This window comes from Cucumis melo, chromosome 8 (assembly GCF_025177605.1).
Source record: "Cucumis melo cultivar AY chromosome 8, USDA_Cmelo_AY_1.0, whole genome shotgun sequence".
Classification (NCBI taxonomy): Eukaryota; Viridiplantae; Streptophyta; class Magnoliopsida; order Cucurbitales; family Cucurbitaceae; genus Cucumis; species Cucumis melo.
In genome coordinates, this window is record NC_066864.1 from 6,246,174 (window position 1) to 6,262,694 (window position 16,521).

Here is a 16,521-nt window from a genome sequence, read left to right on the forward strand (position 1 = left end):
TACAAGAAATTTCTTCGTAGCAAAATGAAAATTGAACCTCTATTTCTTAATTATCAATTACCAATAAACTAATATTTTCTTCCCAAGCAATATCTTACATGGATTTTTTTAACATGTTAAGACCTTGGATTACATTTTATTTACATAACACAACCAACGTTACATTTATGTGTTACATTAGAACGCAAGCATTGGGATTCTCATCGCTGAAGGCGGTGGTGTATTTAACCTCAAATGATCCGGCACGTGCCAGCGGCGCCACCTCGGGGTTGGCCGCCACATTCCGCACGTACCCAGGCGGCGCCTTCTTGTCGTAGGCTCCAGGCGCGTATGGGTGTTCAACGACGTCGTACGGTACATAAGGCCAGAGCTCGGCCGCCTTCCCTGTCCGATGGCGGACCCGGTTCAGAACCTTGTTGGAATCCACGTAACCCACCACCGTGAGCTTGCTCCGTTTGGGGTCCACCTCCACCTCCGTCACGCCTTTCATTCCCTCCACCGATTTCTTCACCTTCTTTTCGCATCCCTCGCAGTCCATCTTCACTTTTATCTCCACCCTCTTCAACACAATAATACAGTGAAAGTGAATTTAGTTTAAGTCTACAAATTTGACATTTTTCAGTTGTGATCACAGCACGAAATTTCGACCAAGCAATATGCTGTTAAGGTTTAGTTAAAATGGTACCTGAAGTTGCTGGTTTCTTTTTAGCTTCTTACTGTCGTGGCTATGACCGTGAGAGAAGTTGCAAACGTCGGCGCAATGATCTAAGAAACCCATTACAGCGGGAACATGAACACGAAGAAAATTAAAAAGAATAATTCAAGTAATTAAGAGTACTGTATACGATAGAATTACAATCTTTGTGGAAAATGGAAATAAGCTAATAACCAATATATGTAATTGATTACGGGGGGCATAAGCTGATAACACATCATCTTCACTGAGATGGACACGTGGATTTTGTTCTATAAACGTGGACAAGTGAGAGAATGACTTGTCACCAGCCATAGATCGACGTTGGGGTTGTTGGTTCGAAAGTTCTGGTTCTTTTTATGGGCTTCTTGCTTCTGAGCTTGGCTTAAGGGTTCAGTGAACTAATCAAAGTTCGGCACCGAATGGACTGAACCCTAATCTTTATCAAGAAGAACGAACCGTTTATGTCGGAGAAATTATTCAATGTCACGGAAAATTTAAGATTAACAAGGTGCAATGTAGATATTATTGTAATTTCATACAACATTAAGAAAGAAAACGTTGGTCTTAATTAGTTTCGAATTAATTTAACTCTTTCTAACATATTGTTTAGTATACTACTACGATTAACAAGGGACAATGTAGATATTATTGTAATTTCGTACAACATTAAGAAGGAAAACGTTGGTCTTAATTAACTTGAATTAATTTACCTCTTTCTAACATATTGTTTAGTATAAGAGGTGAAGAGGCCATCGAAATATAAACTTAATTACAATAATGTCGAACTAAAGTCTAAAATTATTATTATTATTATTACATGTATATACACACTTGAATTATTAGGATAGAAATTGTTGGAAGAATATTTGGTGAACCAAATAACTTTGTAAACATTATTAAGAGAATAATAGAATCTTCATTTATAAATAAAATTATAACTTATCTCCCACATATTACAAGTACTGTTTCCCAATGAATAGTTGATTAATATAGTTATTTCTTTTAAATAATAATCGCTCCAACTATATATATATATATATATATTTGAAAATACTCCAAATATACAATATAAAGCCTATTCTTGTAGCTTAGGGTTTATTTAAAAGGAACCAAACTTTTAAATATGCATTGCACAAATACAATTTGTTGAACAATACTTTTATGTTAGTTGTTGTTATATTTCTTAGAGTTATAATAATAAACTCTATCTTATATAATTATTATTTTTTAAATAATAATTGCATATATCACAAGAAGAAAATTAACACTCAATTTCATTTCTTTATAAATAAAAGGTTGGAAGATATAACGAAGAAGAGAAAAGGTAAAGAAAATTCAGATAGCATCTTCTTTGAGAAAGTGTGTGTGGAGGCCAAGTTTAGTTGTAATTTCGGAGAGAGTCATTGAATGAGGAAGATCTTGCTAATTAGCTCTGCCTCTCAATTCTTTTTTTCTTTATTATTACTATTTACATCTTAAAAATCATCATAAACACAAGTGTATATTTTATCTAAACAATCAAGAAGTATCCATGCATGCATAAAAAGTTATTAATTAACACCTCTCTTTTACTAATTTAAATTTTTTTAAATGTATTATAAGATATGTTCGAGAGAGTGACTTTGAAATAGTAAAAATATCACTTTTGTTATGTTTGAAAATTACTATAAATTATATTTTTAATTAATCAATTTTGATTAGATGAAAATCTTGTTCAAAAGTGTGAAGTTAAATGCTAAAAATGATTTATCTAATGTATTAAGTGAATTAAACTTTTTTTAGAATCACTTCCAAACATGTAAACTCAGAGAACTTTTGTGCATTGCTATGGAATATGGTTTATCAAATAATTATTATCACACAACTAAGCAAAAGCATAGTGAGAATGAAAATTCAGTGTAGAGTATACCACATTGAGAATACGATGCAACTCATTACGAGCTTCACAAATTTTGTCTCTGTCATCGCTATCTACAACAAATACAAGTTCTTGGGTGTTCTGGAAGTAATGTCTTTATAATGGCCTTATCTATGTAACAAACTCAAGTTTTCATTTGTTTAAATATTTTGTTCTCTAATTAAATAAATATAAGTTCATCACTACAATTACGTAAAATATCAAATTAACATGAAGCATTAGTAACTAGACACCATAGACTATTTTTCAGATACATTGTGTTCATAAAAGTTTTACAAAACTCAAAAACACAGTTGTACGTCCTATAAAACAAATCATATTAATGTAAAGTCAGTAAAAGTTTCATTAGAAAGATATGGCCAAAACTATTTTATAGTTTCTAACTATTAAGAGTTGTTTGAGGTGAGAGTTTGAGCTTAACTCAATATTCGGAGCCTAATTTTGTATGTCAATCAATTTTTTGGTCATTTTGGCTATGTTTTAAAATAGTTGGCCTTAAAATTTATTTAGTAGCTAGTTTTATCATTACAATGACCGAAAATTCCATGAGTCGGATTTTGATTTTTATGGTCAAATCCAAATTTTGACAGGCCAAGTATCAAATTTGAGAGGAAATGACCACTTTACCTTTTCTTACCTAAACAATTACAGTTCAGATATAGAAATAAACATTGTAACCTTAAATGAGAAGAAGTTGCAACTTCAGAGAATGTCGTTTCAATTGATACTTCAACCATGAACTAGTTATCAAACTTTAGAGAATGTCGTTTCGACCAAATCTATGTTTCCTACTTAGAACAGAGGTTTGTATGATGAATGTTTAGCTCGATCAATCATCTCAAACGCATTCGTCTTCTCTTAAAAGTTGTTGAACATACTTAGATAACTACTTCTATAGATTCAGTTATATATCTACATACTAGCACACAATCAATACATCATTAATTTGGAATTTGATGTAGAGTGTGTACTCGTACAACTGATACACTTGATGAAGTTTTTTTGGTGTAGCACTTGTCTATTCAAGAATTCCAAGCTCTTGGAGCATGCTTCGACCCATAATATGACTTTTTTAGCTTCAAAACTTCGTCTTGTTTTTCCTCACCTTCATAATCTTGTGGTTGTTCAACGTAGACTACTTCCTCAAGAAGTTAATTAGAAAAAAAAGTAGACTTTACATCTATTTGAAGGATTCTCCAACTTTTTTGAGCTGCTAATGAAATTATTATTTCTAATTAAGCAACAGTGGATGTCAGACTATTTTTATATAACCATTTCTCATTAATCTTGGCTATATCTTTCAACTTATCCTCTGGCATACTTTTTGATTTTGTAAACCCACTTGACATCAATGGTTTTACGCTATTTTGGAAGTGAGACTCGTTCCCATGAGCCGATCTTCTTCATCTCCTCATCCATGACGCATTTCCTTTATGTTTTCCATAGCTCCTAGAAAGTTCATATGCTCATGGTTGTCAAAAAGACAAAAGAGTGAAGACTATATTGGTTTGCGGATACTTCATAAAGTTCTTGAAAGTTTTGGAAGTGCAAAACTCTTTCTCGTGAGCTTTTGTCTACTTGAAAGCTTGAGGTCGTGAAGTTGGTGGGGATGGAGGCGCACCTTTTTCATTTGCTCTCTATTTTTATTTCCTCCATGGTCACCTTCTTTGAAGTATAGAAAGAAGTTTTAGTCTTCATCAACTCGTCCTAACCTCATTCTCCTTATGTCATCTATACAATAACTCGAGAAATGATTTTCCTTTGTGTATCAAGATCGCAGAGTTTGTAGTCTTTGGTACTGAAATCATAACCAATAAAGATTCCAACTTCTTTTTCCTTTTGGTATATGCACACCAGCAATGTTTCCAAATGGATAATCACAAGCTATCATGCTTCTATATGGAAATTGGTTGGACAGGTAGATTGCACATACCACTTATTTTCCAGAACTCTTTAAGTAGTTTCTTGCTTTTAAGCATGTTTCTTCTCATGTTCATAATTGTTCTATTATACTTTTTTTCCACTCCATCTAGTTGAAAGAATCTCCATCAATTTTTAATCACTCTATAATACAATTTTTCTATCACATTTTAGAGAATTGTGCATCTTACTCTAAAATATCTTCTAAAAAGATTACTCTAAGTACATTCTAATACCTAAAATGTTTCAAGAGATTGGACTTCTATAATTCTATTTAGACCACCCAAATACTATCAAGTTTATGTTTCAAACATGTACGAAACATTTTGGATGCTTATGCATGCGATATTTTCCATCCCTTCACCTCAAACAGATTTTTGTCAAATACAAAGTTATGATTTAAGATCTCTTATGTCCAAAAAAATATTACTTAACAAATCAAACACTTATGATTTCTAACATCCAATAGCATTTGAAATAAATCACTGCTGACTTCTTTACCTACGATCAGGCTTATTTCAGCATTAATATATGTTATATGATGAATCCCACTTTTGACACATTTGAACAAATCCTATGAAGTAAAGATTTTACACTTCACACTTGAAACAAATCCTTTGGCCGGGAGATGAGTAATCAAGTCAATTTTACAATTTAAATTAATTGGAAATATATTTAGATAAATTGTCTTACCTTATTTATTGTTTTCACTTAAAGCCATGATCTTATTAACAATAACAGTGTACTCTGAAATTTTATGTTTTAGTTTTAGTCTTAGAACTTTCACAAACAAATGTTTTGATCATTATTGTTGCTCCATTAACATACATTTTAAAGCATACGTTCTTTACTTTTTCAGATTGTAATCGAAGTATAGTATTTGCAGAAGCAGAGTGAGAGGGTGTGATTTCAAACCTTATCTTGTCCTCCAACATCCCAGACAGTGCAGCTCATTTTTTTGTATTCTACTGTTTCCACATTGAACCCTGGATCATAAAATGCAATTATAGAACTGTTTAAGAATTATTTCATCCTTTTGCATTGTCTCGAGTGACAGCGTAGAAAAACAAGGGATTAATGGTTCAAAAAATTAACAGAAAAGCTATTATGGGTAATATCAAAGCAATCCCTACTACCAAAATGACCTTGCGTAACCTGTTCTTTAAGAAAATTAGTGACTAATATAAAGGGTAAAACAATGAAAATACTTCATAAGTTGTCATATGTAACCAAAGAAAACAAACAAATAAATGTAGCTAATCTCCATTTGGTCTAAGCCCATTACCTAACAAAATTTCAAAAGATGAAAAACAGGATCAAAATGTTCTAATAAAAATATTCTTGAATATAGTTTTAAAAAATATACCAAATAATATGTTAGGCTTCCTTCTTCCTGTTATCGTTATACAGCACACAAACACACACCACAACAGCACTACACACACAATAATACGCAATACCGAATATACTCAGATCAATGAAGTCAAACTGAAGTTTATTTATATATATATCGGAAGAGCATTCATTACAAAAGGGTTTCTCACAAAATGATTTGGAGCCAAGTAAGAGGGTTGTTCTCTCCCACTCATGAACTAGGAAGTCCCCTCAAAACATTCTTTCATAATCCCCCAACCCTAGCTAAGCTTTCACTATATATCCTTTCTCCACTGCTGCCACGTGCCCCCCCTGGGGACCACTGACCATTCCAACTACCCATTTGTCTATGTTGAAATGTCCTTCCTACCCTTCTTCCTCTTTCTATGATAAACCTGCATGACCGGTGGCCTAGCAATACCTCCATGGAGAAGAGCCACCTTGTCCCCAAGGTGGAAATCTGGAAATTGATTCACCAGTGTGGCGTAGGACTCCCAAGTAGCTTCGTGGCTCGATTGATCCTTCCAATGGACTAAGTATTCCTAGTCCCTTTCAGCATCATTCCAGCGAAGTTGTGATACGTGGTCGGGCTCTACAACAAGTTCCATCTGGTCACTTATCACTGAGATGTCCGGTTGAATCATGTGTTTATCCCCCACCGCTCGTTTTAATTGAGAAACATGGAAGACTGGGTGAATTTTGGCCGTGTCCGGGAGGTCCAACAAATAAGCAACCTCGCCAACTCGTCCCATTACCATGTAAGGACCAAAATACTTAGGGGACAACTTATCACAGCGCCTTTTTGCCACGGATTTATGTCTATATGGCTGCAACTTCAGATATACCCAATCACCGATGTCGAAAACCACATCCCTTCGGTGTACATCGGCGAATTTTTCATCTGATCCTGGGCATGCTGTAAGTGGCGTTTCAGGGCTGCCAACGTTTCATCTCTAGTCTGTAACTGAGATTCAACCGAATCATTCGGAGTAGTATTCCCTTGACCGTATGAAATAATGGGAAGTGGGGGCTGTACATACACTACCGCATAAGGAGTCGTCTTAATTGATGTGTGGTAATTAGTGTTATACCAATATTCAGCCCAAGCTAACTTGTCACTCCATGCTTTTGGGCGATCTTGACACAGGCAGCGGAGGTACAATTCGAGGCACTTGTTGACGACTTCGGTTTGGCCGTCGGTTTGCGGTTGGTAGGCCGTGCTTCTTTTCAGTTTGGTCCCTTGTAAACGGAACAACTCTTTCCAAAAATGACTCAGAAATAATTGATTGCGATCGAACACAATGGATCGAGGATAACCATGGAGGCGCACAATTTCCTTCGTGAACTCCACTGCCACTGTTTTAGTCAAGAAAGGGTGGCGCAAAGCGACGAAGTGGGCATACTTGCTCAACCGGTCTACCACCACGAGTACTGAATCAAACGTCCGGGAGCGAGGGAGGCCTTCGATAAAATCCATCGAAATGTCTTCCCAAATACGGTTCGGAATTGGTAGAGGCTGCAACAATCCAGCAGGCGATAGGGCTTGGGTCTTATTTTGCTGACAGCGGGCATTGATCCACATAGATCTTAATGTCGTTTTTCATCCCTTCCCAATACAATTCCGCGGCGATTCTTTTGTATGTGCGTAACTGCCCCGAATGTCCCCCTACCACCGAGTCATGGAAAGTATGGAGGATGGTAGGAAGTAGGCTGGATGTTTTTGGTAGGACTAATCTCCCTTTATAAAACAGCCGACCTTGTTTGATGGAATAGCGCGGAATACTATCGGGGTCCTTCAACAATTGCTCGAATATTTCTTTGAGCTTGTCATCCTCCTGAACTTCCTTTTCTACCACCTTCACGGCCAAAATTCACCCAGTCTTCCATGTTTCTCAATTAAAACGAGCGGTGGGGGATAAACACATGATTCAACCAGACATCTCAGTGATTAATGACCAGATGGAACTTGTTGTAGAGCCCGACCACGTATCACAACTTCGCTGGAATGACGCTGAAAGAGACTGGGAATACTTAGTCCATTGGAAGGATCAATTGAGCCACGAAGCTACTTGGGAGTCCTACGCCACACTGGTGAATCAGTTTCCAGATTTCCACCTTGGGGACAAGGTGGCTCTTCTCCATGGGGGTATTGCTAGGCCACCGGTCATGCAGGTTTATCATAGAAAGAGGAAGAAGGGTAGGAAGGACATTTCAACATAGATAAATGGGTAGTTGGAATGGTCAGTGGTCCCGGGGGGGGGGGGGGGGGGGCACGTGGCAGCAGTGGAGAAAGGATATATAGTGAAAGCTTAGATAGGGTTGGGGGATTATAAAAGAATGTTTTGAGGGGACTTCCTAGTTCATGAGTGGGAGAGAACAGCCCTCTTACTTGGCTGCAAATCATTTTGTGAGAAACCCTTTTGTAATGAATGCTCTTCCGATATATATATAAATAAACTTCAGTTTGACTTCATTGATCTGAGTATATTCGGTATTGCGTATTATTGTGTGTGTAGTGTTGTTGTGGTGTGTATTTGTGTGTTGTATAACGATAACAGGAAGAAGGAAGCCTAACATAATAACACGAGGTGATATCCATTTTATCTCAAAACAATTTTATTTTTCCAAAAATTGAGCCAAAACTAGAGATGGATTTTCAAAGTACAATCTCATCCAAAAGTAAGTAAATGATCAAAGTACATACCAATAGTTGACATGGCCATAACTATTTCACCAAGTTTTAGTTTGTACAAAATGGTTGTCTTCCCCGATGCATCAAAACCGAGCATCAGGATTCTCACTTCACGGTTCTGAAAAAGTCTCTTCCTCAACCTAGATATCACTGCACCCATGTCTGAAATCAAGGAATATAAAGAAGATGACAAAATTTTCAATCCAGCTCCACCAGCTCTTAGTTCTGCAGGAGAAAGTAAGCCCAACTAAAAAAACGATGCAAAAGAATCAATTTACAGGGAAATGACACAATAGATGAGAAACCTTGTGTTCCAAATGAATATCAGACCAAAAACTTCTACAGGAAAAGGCTGAAAGAGAACTGATTCTTTGGGACAGAAGGCAATTAAGGCCTTTGTCTACCCTTCTTCCAATGTATTTGGTTCCCAAAGTGAATGAACTTACTTAAGCTGATAGAGATGCTTTCATCATATCAGATCACTTATCTTCGACTGAAACACAAACTGTGGCCCAGCTCTTTAAAAGAAGACACGTTATAGATTTATCTTAGGCACCAAAGGGTCTCCTCCAAGTAGCCCGGAACACAAATATACAATATTATGCACAATAATGATGATGGTATGTTCAATACAGGAAATCTGAAAACAAAGCGATTGACTCATTGATGTTGATGGGGGAGATTTTTGTGAAAGAAGTTTCTGTTAGTCATTGTAATTTCAAACTTGATTGGCCATTGTTCGCACTCGAGAATATTACAATGAATGAATATGAATATCAAGGAAAACATATTTTAGTATTAAAAACTTTACAGAAAACGTGTAAAAGCAATCTAGATGACTTCGGTTTTTTGTAGCTGATTGGAAGATGAAAACTGCAGTCAGTACGCCAACCAATGCAGTAACGGCCAAGGCCACACTAGGCAGGGAAGATATTACTCCAAGGTTCTGCATCATGAAAACAGTGATTCTACTAAGGTTTCAATTAATTTAACCTGTATCTCCTATGAAACTTGTATTGCACGTCATTAGGAATTCCTCTTCACTGGACAAAATAAACAAATGGGAAGTGCAAGCAGCAAGCACAATCAACGACCAGCCAAGAATAATTAGCCTGACTTCTATATCAGGCTAAAATCAATCAGGCAGATGCCGGATATCCAATGATCAGCCTAGAATAATTTAATGGTCCCTTATATATCAAGCCAAAATTAGCAAGACAAGTGTCTAGAAACAGGAATACCAGAGTAACAAAAGACGCCATTGGAATACATTCTAGATGAACTTTAAGACCCATATTTAGAACAAACTCAACACTTGAAATGGAATACTCCAATTGGTACAAAAGGATACTTTCGTATAAATAATAATTAAGGACAAGATAATTTCCTGAATAGAAAATATGGTATTTGTGTATTGTGTCAAATGAATACAGCCAAACCTCACATTGGAGCTAGAATCTTATTAACACTAACATTTAGGTCTTCACCACAAGATAAGCCAAATTCAAATTTTGAAAAGCTAGAGAAGTCCTTCAACAATTTCTTATCAACTAGCAGAAATATAAGTACTAATGAATTAGAAAGGTCATACCTATAAAAGCCCCTTGCCTGTTGCAATTTCAACACTAATTGCAATTGCAAATCCTGCAATTGCAAACCGCCCAAGCCAAACATCCAGATTACTCTGTTGGGAGACAAAAGTTCAAGAAAATAATATGGAAAAAGTTCAAAAAAGAATTTGAAGCAAGAAAAGACTAAGAAAATGTTTTCGGATAGACCTTTTTAAAGAGAGATTTTGCAAATATATATGTATATACACACATATATATACATATGTTCTGGAAAGAGTTTCTAGAAGAAAAGAGAAAGAAAAAAAGTTTGACACAATTTCTTGTCAAAGAGCTTTTGAAAGTTTGCTTCTGCTACTGCAAAGATGGCACCAAGGCAACACCTTCTGTGCACCGTGTGCATGTTGCATTGCTGCTCATTGGTTTCTGTGTGGCCAACACCCTTGCTTGTCCAGTTTTTTGAAACCTTTGTAAAATGTTCTATTAAAGAAAAAAACAAAAACAAAATGGTTGATGAAAGTTCAAAAAAATATTATGGAAAAAGTTCGAAAAAAGAATTTGAAGCAAGAAAAGACTAAGTTTTTGGATAGACCTTTTAAAAGAAAGACTTTGCTAATATATATGTATATGCACACACACACATATATACATATGTTCTGGAAAGAGTTTCACGATAAAAAGAGGAAGAAAAAAAATTTTGACACAATGTCTTGCATGGAGCTTTTTAAAGTTTGCTTCCGCTTGTGCAAAGATGGCACCAAGGCAACACCTTCCGCGCACTAGGTGCATGTTGCTTTGCTGCTCATTGGCTTGTGTGTGGCCAACACCCTTGCTCATGCAGTTTTTTGAAACCTTTGTAAAATGTTCTATTAAAGAAAAAAACAAAAACAAAAACAAAATGGTTGATGAAAGTTCCAAAAAATATTATGGAAAAAGTTCGAAAAAAGAATTTAAAGCAAGAAAAGACTAAGTTTTTGGATAGACCTTTTAAAAGAAAGATTTTGCTAATATATATGTATATACACACACACACATATATACATATGTTGTGGAAAGAGTTTCAAGAAGAAAAGAGGAAGAAAAAGAGTTTGACACAATGTCTTGCAAAGAGCTTTTTAAAGTTTGCTTCCGCTTGTGCAAAGATGGCACCAAGGCAACACCTTCCGCGCACTAGGTGCATGTTGCTTTGCTGCTAATTGGCTTGTGTGTGGCCAACACCTTTGCTCATGCAGTTTTTTGAAACCTTTGTAAAATGTTCTATTAAAGAAAAAAACAAAAACAAAAACAAAATGGTTGATGAAAGTTCAAAAAAATATTATGGAAAAAGTTCGAAAAAAGAATTTGAAGCAAGAAAAGAATAAGTTTTTGGATAGACCTTTTAAAAGAAAGATTTTGCTAATATATATGTATATACACACACACACATATATACATATGTTCTGGAAAGGGTTTCAAGAAGAAAAGAGGAAGAAAAAAAAGTTTGACACAATGTCTTGCAAGGAGCTTTTTAAAGTTTGCTTCCGCTTGTGCAAAGATGGCACCAAGGCAACACCTTCCGCGCACTAGGTGCATGTTGCTTTGCTGCTCATTGGCTTGTGTGTGGCCAACACCCTTGCTCATGCAGTTTTTTGAAACCTTTGTAAAATGTTCTATTAAAGAAAAAAAAAACAAAAACAAATTGGTTGATGAAAGTTCAAAAAAATATTATGGAAAAAGTTCGAAAAAAGAATTTGAAGCAAGAAAAGACTAAGTTTTTGGATAGACCTTTTAAAAGAAAGATTTTGCTAATATATATGTATATACACACACACACATATATACATATGTTGTGGAAAGAGTTTCAAGAAGAAAAGAGGAAGAAAAAGAGTTTGACACAATGTCTTGCAAAGAGCTTTTTAAAGTTTGCTTCCGCTTGTGCAAAGATGGCACCAAGGCAACACCTTCCGCGCACTAGGTGCATGTTGCTTTGCTGCTAATTGGCTTGTGTGTGGCCAACACCTTTGCTCATGCAGTTTTTTGAAACCTTTGTAAAATGTTCTATTAAAGAAAAAAACAAAAACAAAAACAAAATGGTTGATGAAAGTTCAAGAAAATATTATGGAAAAAGTTCGAAAAAAGAATTTGAAGCAAGAAAAGACTAAGTTTTTGGATAGACCTTTTAAAAAGAAAGATTTTGCTAATATATATGTATATACACACACACACATATACATATGTTGTGGAAAGAGTTTCAAGAAGAAAAGAGGAAGAAAAAGAGTTTGACACAATGTCTTGCAAAGAGCTTTTCAAAGTTTGCTTCCGCTTGTGCAAAGATGGCACCAAGGCAACACCTTCCGCGCACTAGGTGCATGTTGCTTTGCTGCTCATTGGCTTGTGTGTGGCCAACACCCTTGCTCATGCAGTTTTTTGAAACCTTTGTAAAATTTTCTATTAAAGAAAAAAACAAAAACAAAAACAAAACGGTTGATGAAAGTTCAAAAAAATATTATGAAAAAAGTTCGAAAAAAGAATTTGAAGCAAGAAAAGACTAAGTTTTTGGATAGACCTTTTAAAAAGAAAGATTTTGCTAATATATATGTATATACACACACACACATATATACATATGTTGTGGAAAGAGTTTCAAGAAGAAAAGAGGAAGAAAAAGAGTTTGACACAATGTCTTGCAAAGAGCTTTTTAAAGTTTGCTTCCGCTTGTGCAAAGATGGCACCAAGGCAACACCTTCCGCGCACTAGGTGCATGTTGCTTTGCTGCTCATTGGCTTGTGTGTGGCCAACACTCTTGCTCATGCAGTTTTTTGAAACCTTTGTAAAATGTTGTATTAAAGAAAAAAACAAAAACAAAAACAAAATGGTTGATGAAAGTTCAAGAAAATATTATGGAAAAAGTTCGAAAAAAGAATTTGAAGCAAGAAAAGACTAAGTTTTTGGATAGAGCTTTTAAAAGAAAGATTTTGCTAACATATATGTATATACACACACATATATACATATGTTCTGGAAAGAGTTTCTAGAAGAAAAGAGGAAGAAAAAAAAGTTTGACACAATGTCTTGCAAAGGGCGTTTTAAAGTTTGCTTCTGCTTGTGCAAAGATGGCACCAAGGCAACACCTTCCGCGCACTAGGTGCATGTTGCTTTGCTGCTCATTGGCTTGTGTGTGGCCAACACCCTTGCTCATGCAGTTTTTTGAAACCTTTGTAAAATGTTCTATTAAAGAAAAAAACAAAAACAAAAACAAAACGGTTGATGAAAGTTCAAGAAAATATTATGGAAAAAGTTCGAAAAAAGAATTTGAAGCAAGAAAAGACTAAGTTTTTGGATAGACCTTTTAAAAAGAAAGATTTTGCTAATATATATGTATATACACACACACACATATATACATATGTTGTGGAAAGAGTTTCAAGAAGAAAAGAGGAAGAAAAAGAGTTTGACACAATGTCTTGCAAAGAGCTTTTTAAAGTTTGCTTCCGCTTGTGCAAAGATGGCACCAAGGCAACACCTTCCGCGCACTAGGTGCATGTTGCTTTGCTGCTCATTGGCTTGTGTGTGGCCAACACCCTTGCTCATGCAGTTTTTTGAAACCTTTGTAAAATGTTCTACTAAAGAAAAAAACAAAAACAAAAACAAAACGGTTGATGAAAGTTCAAGAAAATATTATGGAAAATGTTCGAAAAAAGAATTTGAAGCAAGAAAAGACTAAGTTTTTGGATAGACCTTTTAAAAAGAAAGACTTTGCTAATATATATGTATATACACACACACACATATACATATGTTGTGGAAAGAGTTTCAAGAAGAAAAGAGGAAGAAAAAGAGTTTGACACAATGTCTTGCAAAGAGCTTTTTAAAGTTTGCTTCCGCTTGTGCAAAGATGGCACCAAGGCAACACCTTCCGCGCACTAGGTGCATGTTGCTTTGCTGCTCATTGGCTTGTGTGTGGCCAACACCCTTGCTCATGCAGTTTTTTGAAACCTTTGTAAAATGTTCTACTAAAGAAAAAAACAAAAACAAAAACAAAACGGTTGATGAAAGTTCAAGAAAATATTATGGAAAATGTTCGAAAAAAGAATTTGAAGCAAGAAAAGACTAAGTTTTTGGATAGACCTTTTAAAAAGAAAGACTTTGCTAATATATATGTATATACACACAGACACATATACATATGTTGTGGAAAGAGTTTCAAGAAGAAAAGAGGAAGAAAAAGAGTTTGACACAATGTCTTGCAAAGAGCTTTTTAAAGTTTGCTTCCGCTTGTGCAAAGATGGCACCAAGGCAACACCTTCCGCGCACTAGGTGCATGTTGCTTTGCTGCTCATTGGCTTGTGTGTGGCCAACACCCTTGCTCATGCAGTTTTTTGAAACCTTTGTAAAATGTTCTATTAAAGAAAAAAAACAAAAACAAAAACAAAATGGTTGATGAAAGTTCAAAAAAATATTATGGAAAAAGTTCGAAAAAAGAATTTGAAGCAAGAAAAGACTAAGTTTTTGGATAGACCTTTTAAAAGAAAGATTTTGCTAATATTTATGTATAGACACACACACAAATATACATATGTTCTGGAAAGAGTTTCTAGAAGAAAAGAGGATGAAAAAAAAGTTGACACAATTTCTTGCAAAGGGCGTTTTAAAGTTTGCTTCTGCTTGTGCAAAGATGGCACCAAGGCAACACCTTCCGCGCACCATGTGCATGTTGGCTTGCTGCTCATTGGCTTGTGTGTGGCCAACACCCTTGCTCGCGCAGGTTTTTGAAAGCTTTGTAAAGTGTTCTGTTTTTTTTAAAAAAAAACAAAAACAAACACAAAATGGAGGACGAATGTTCAAAAAAATATTATGGAAAAAGTTTGTAAAAAATGAGAAAACTTTTAGAAAATGTTTTTTGATAGAGCTTTTAAAAGAAAGATTTTGTAATACATATACACACACATATGTATACATATGTTCTGGAAAGAGTTTTTAGAAGAAAAGAGGAAGAAAAAACAGGTGTGACACAATGTCTTGTAAAAAGCCTTTTAAAGTTTTCTTCCCCTTGTGCAAAGATGGCACCAAGGCAACACCTTCCGCGCACTGGGTGGGTGCATGTTGCCTTGCTGCTCATTGGCTTGTGTGTGGCCAACACCCTTGCTCGTGCAGTGTTTTGAAAGCTTTGTAAAATGTTTTGTTTAAAAGGAAAAAACAAAAACAAAAACAATTGGAAGAGGAAAGTTCAAGTAAATGTTGTGGAAAAAGTTCGTAAAAACAAATTTGAAGAGAGAAAAGTTTGAAAGCGAAGAAGAAAACACAGAAGAAAGATGTGCGATAAATATTCTGAAAAATATTTTGTAATGAGTTTGTAAATATAATTTGCATTGAATCTTTCCAGAAAAATATCTTCTGGAAAGACAGTTTAGAAAAATGTCTGTCATTATATGATTATTAAGATGGAAAACTTAGTGCACACTTCGCTGAAAAGAAAAACAGTTGGGTAGTCCTTCAGCCTCCTAAAACAGCAATTACTCGGACAGTAACAATGTTATTGAAGGTAAATCAACCTTAATAAACTGGAAAACAAAAGAATGTTGTGTGGTTGTGATAGTTGGTTACGGACTTATCACGTATATGTCGGAAAGAGCAATTGGTAAATGATGTCAAAAGAAACATTAGAAAAGTAAATTGGCATTACCTATAAAAGTTCACATAAATTCAGGATTAAAAAGAATTGCACTTAACAGAACCTAACTTGAGGGAAAGCCAGCAGCTAAATAAACAAAGCCTCGAGAAGACCGTAACAAGCAGCTTTTAATTTTCTCCTCCCTCTACCGAACATGACATTATAGAACTCCTGAATCCAATCACACCATCCACGATACGGGAAAGCTAAATAAACAACTTACTTGATAGACGCTTGCCAGGGTTGTGCAAAGCCTCGTCACGAAGGAACCGATCAACCGGATTGATAGCATCATCCTCGGAAACCCTATCGAGAGCAGAAGAAGCCGAAGCAACGAAGCGGAATAAAAAATGATAGGCAGTAACAGCATCGGCAACAGGGTGGTCCAAGGATTTGGAATTCTTGTTAGGGGATGAAGAAGGGAGCATCAATCGACTCGTGGCTACGTCCAAATCGGCGACCTCCCATGACTCCGGTGCTCCAAGACATGAAAGATAAGAGAACGAAGGTCCCCACCACAAAGGAGAAGGAGATAGTAAGATAACTTGTGGATCGGAATTGCATTTTCGAAGTTAGGGTTTGGTGATTGCACGGAGAGTGAAGAAGAAAACTGTAGAGAGAAATTGGGCAACCGCATTATTTTAGTTTTGGAAAATTGGAGATTGTTTTATTTTTGGAAAACTTTAGAGAGAAATTGGCCAA

At 35.6% G+C, this 16,521-nt stretch overlaps 2 protein-coding genes across 6 annotated transcripts; both read right to left on the reverse strand.

Moving 5' to 3' along the window:
* Positions 1-25: 25 nt before the first annotated feature.
* LOC103485150 (heavy metal-associated isoprenylated plant protein 27) lies at positions 26-879 on the reverse strand. Its single transcript, XM_008442628.3, has 2 exons — positions 686-879; positions 26-559 (listed from the first exon to the last, which is right to left on the reverse strand). The coding sequence occupies exons 1-2, from the start codon at positions 776-778 to the stop codon at positions 173-175; spliced, it is 480 nt and encodes a 159-aa protein (XP_008440850.1). The 5' UTR covers positions 779-879; the 3' UTR covers positions 26-172.
* A 1,622-nt stretch (positions 880-2,501) lies between these two features.
* LOC103485359 (ADP-ribosylation factor 1-like) lies at positions 2,502-16,521 on the reverse strand. Of its 5 annotated transcripts, none has more exons than XR_007823174.1 (4): positions 16,043-16,521; positions 10,193-10,649; positions 8,614-8,763; positions 2,502-5,521 (listed from the first exon to the last, which is right to left on the reverse strand). XR_007823174.1 is itself a non-coding variant. In XM_051088941.1 (3 exons), the coding sequence occupies exons 1-3, from the start codon at positions 16,245-16,247 to the stop codon at positions 5,445-5,447; spliced, it is 432 nt and encodes a 143-aa protein (XP_050944898.1). In that variant the 5' UTR covers positions 16,248-16,516; the 3' UTR covers positions 2,502-5,444. The 5 variants fall into 5 exon arrangements, 1 of the variants encoding a protein (XP_050944898.1); XR_007823176.1 differs by having other exon boundaries at positions 10,193-10,285; positions 16,043-16,516; XM_051088941.1 differs by lacking the exon at positions 10,193-10,649 and having other exon boundaries at positions 16,043-16,516.

What these genes read in the sequence shown, in the direction of transcription:
- LOC103485359 (XM_051088941.1), bottom strand. Translation starts at nt 16,247, where the DNA reads ATGCTCCCTTCTTCATCCCCTAACAAGAATTCCAAATCCTTGGACCAC. An exon ending in CCCTGGCAAGCGTCTATCAA is followed by an intron (nt 8,764 to 16,042) that starts GTAAGTTGTTTA and finishes CCTTGATTTCAG; the next exon opens with ACATGGGTGCAGTGATATCT. An exon ending in TATGGCCATGTCAACTATTG is followed by an intron (nt 5,522 to 8,613) that starts GTATGTACTTTG and finishes TTTATGATCCAG; the next exon opens with GGTTCAATGTGGAAACAGTA.
- LOC103485150 (XM_008442628.3), bottom strand. Translation starts at nt 778, where the DNA reads ATGGGTTTCTTAGATCATTGCGCCGACGTTTGCAACTTCTCTCACGGT. An exon ending in AAAGAAACCAGCAACTTCAG is followed by an intron (nt 560 to 685) that starts GTACCATTTTAA and finishes ATTGTGTTGAAG; the next exon opens with AGGGTGGAGATAAAAGTGAA.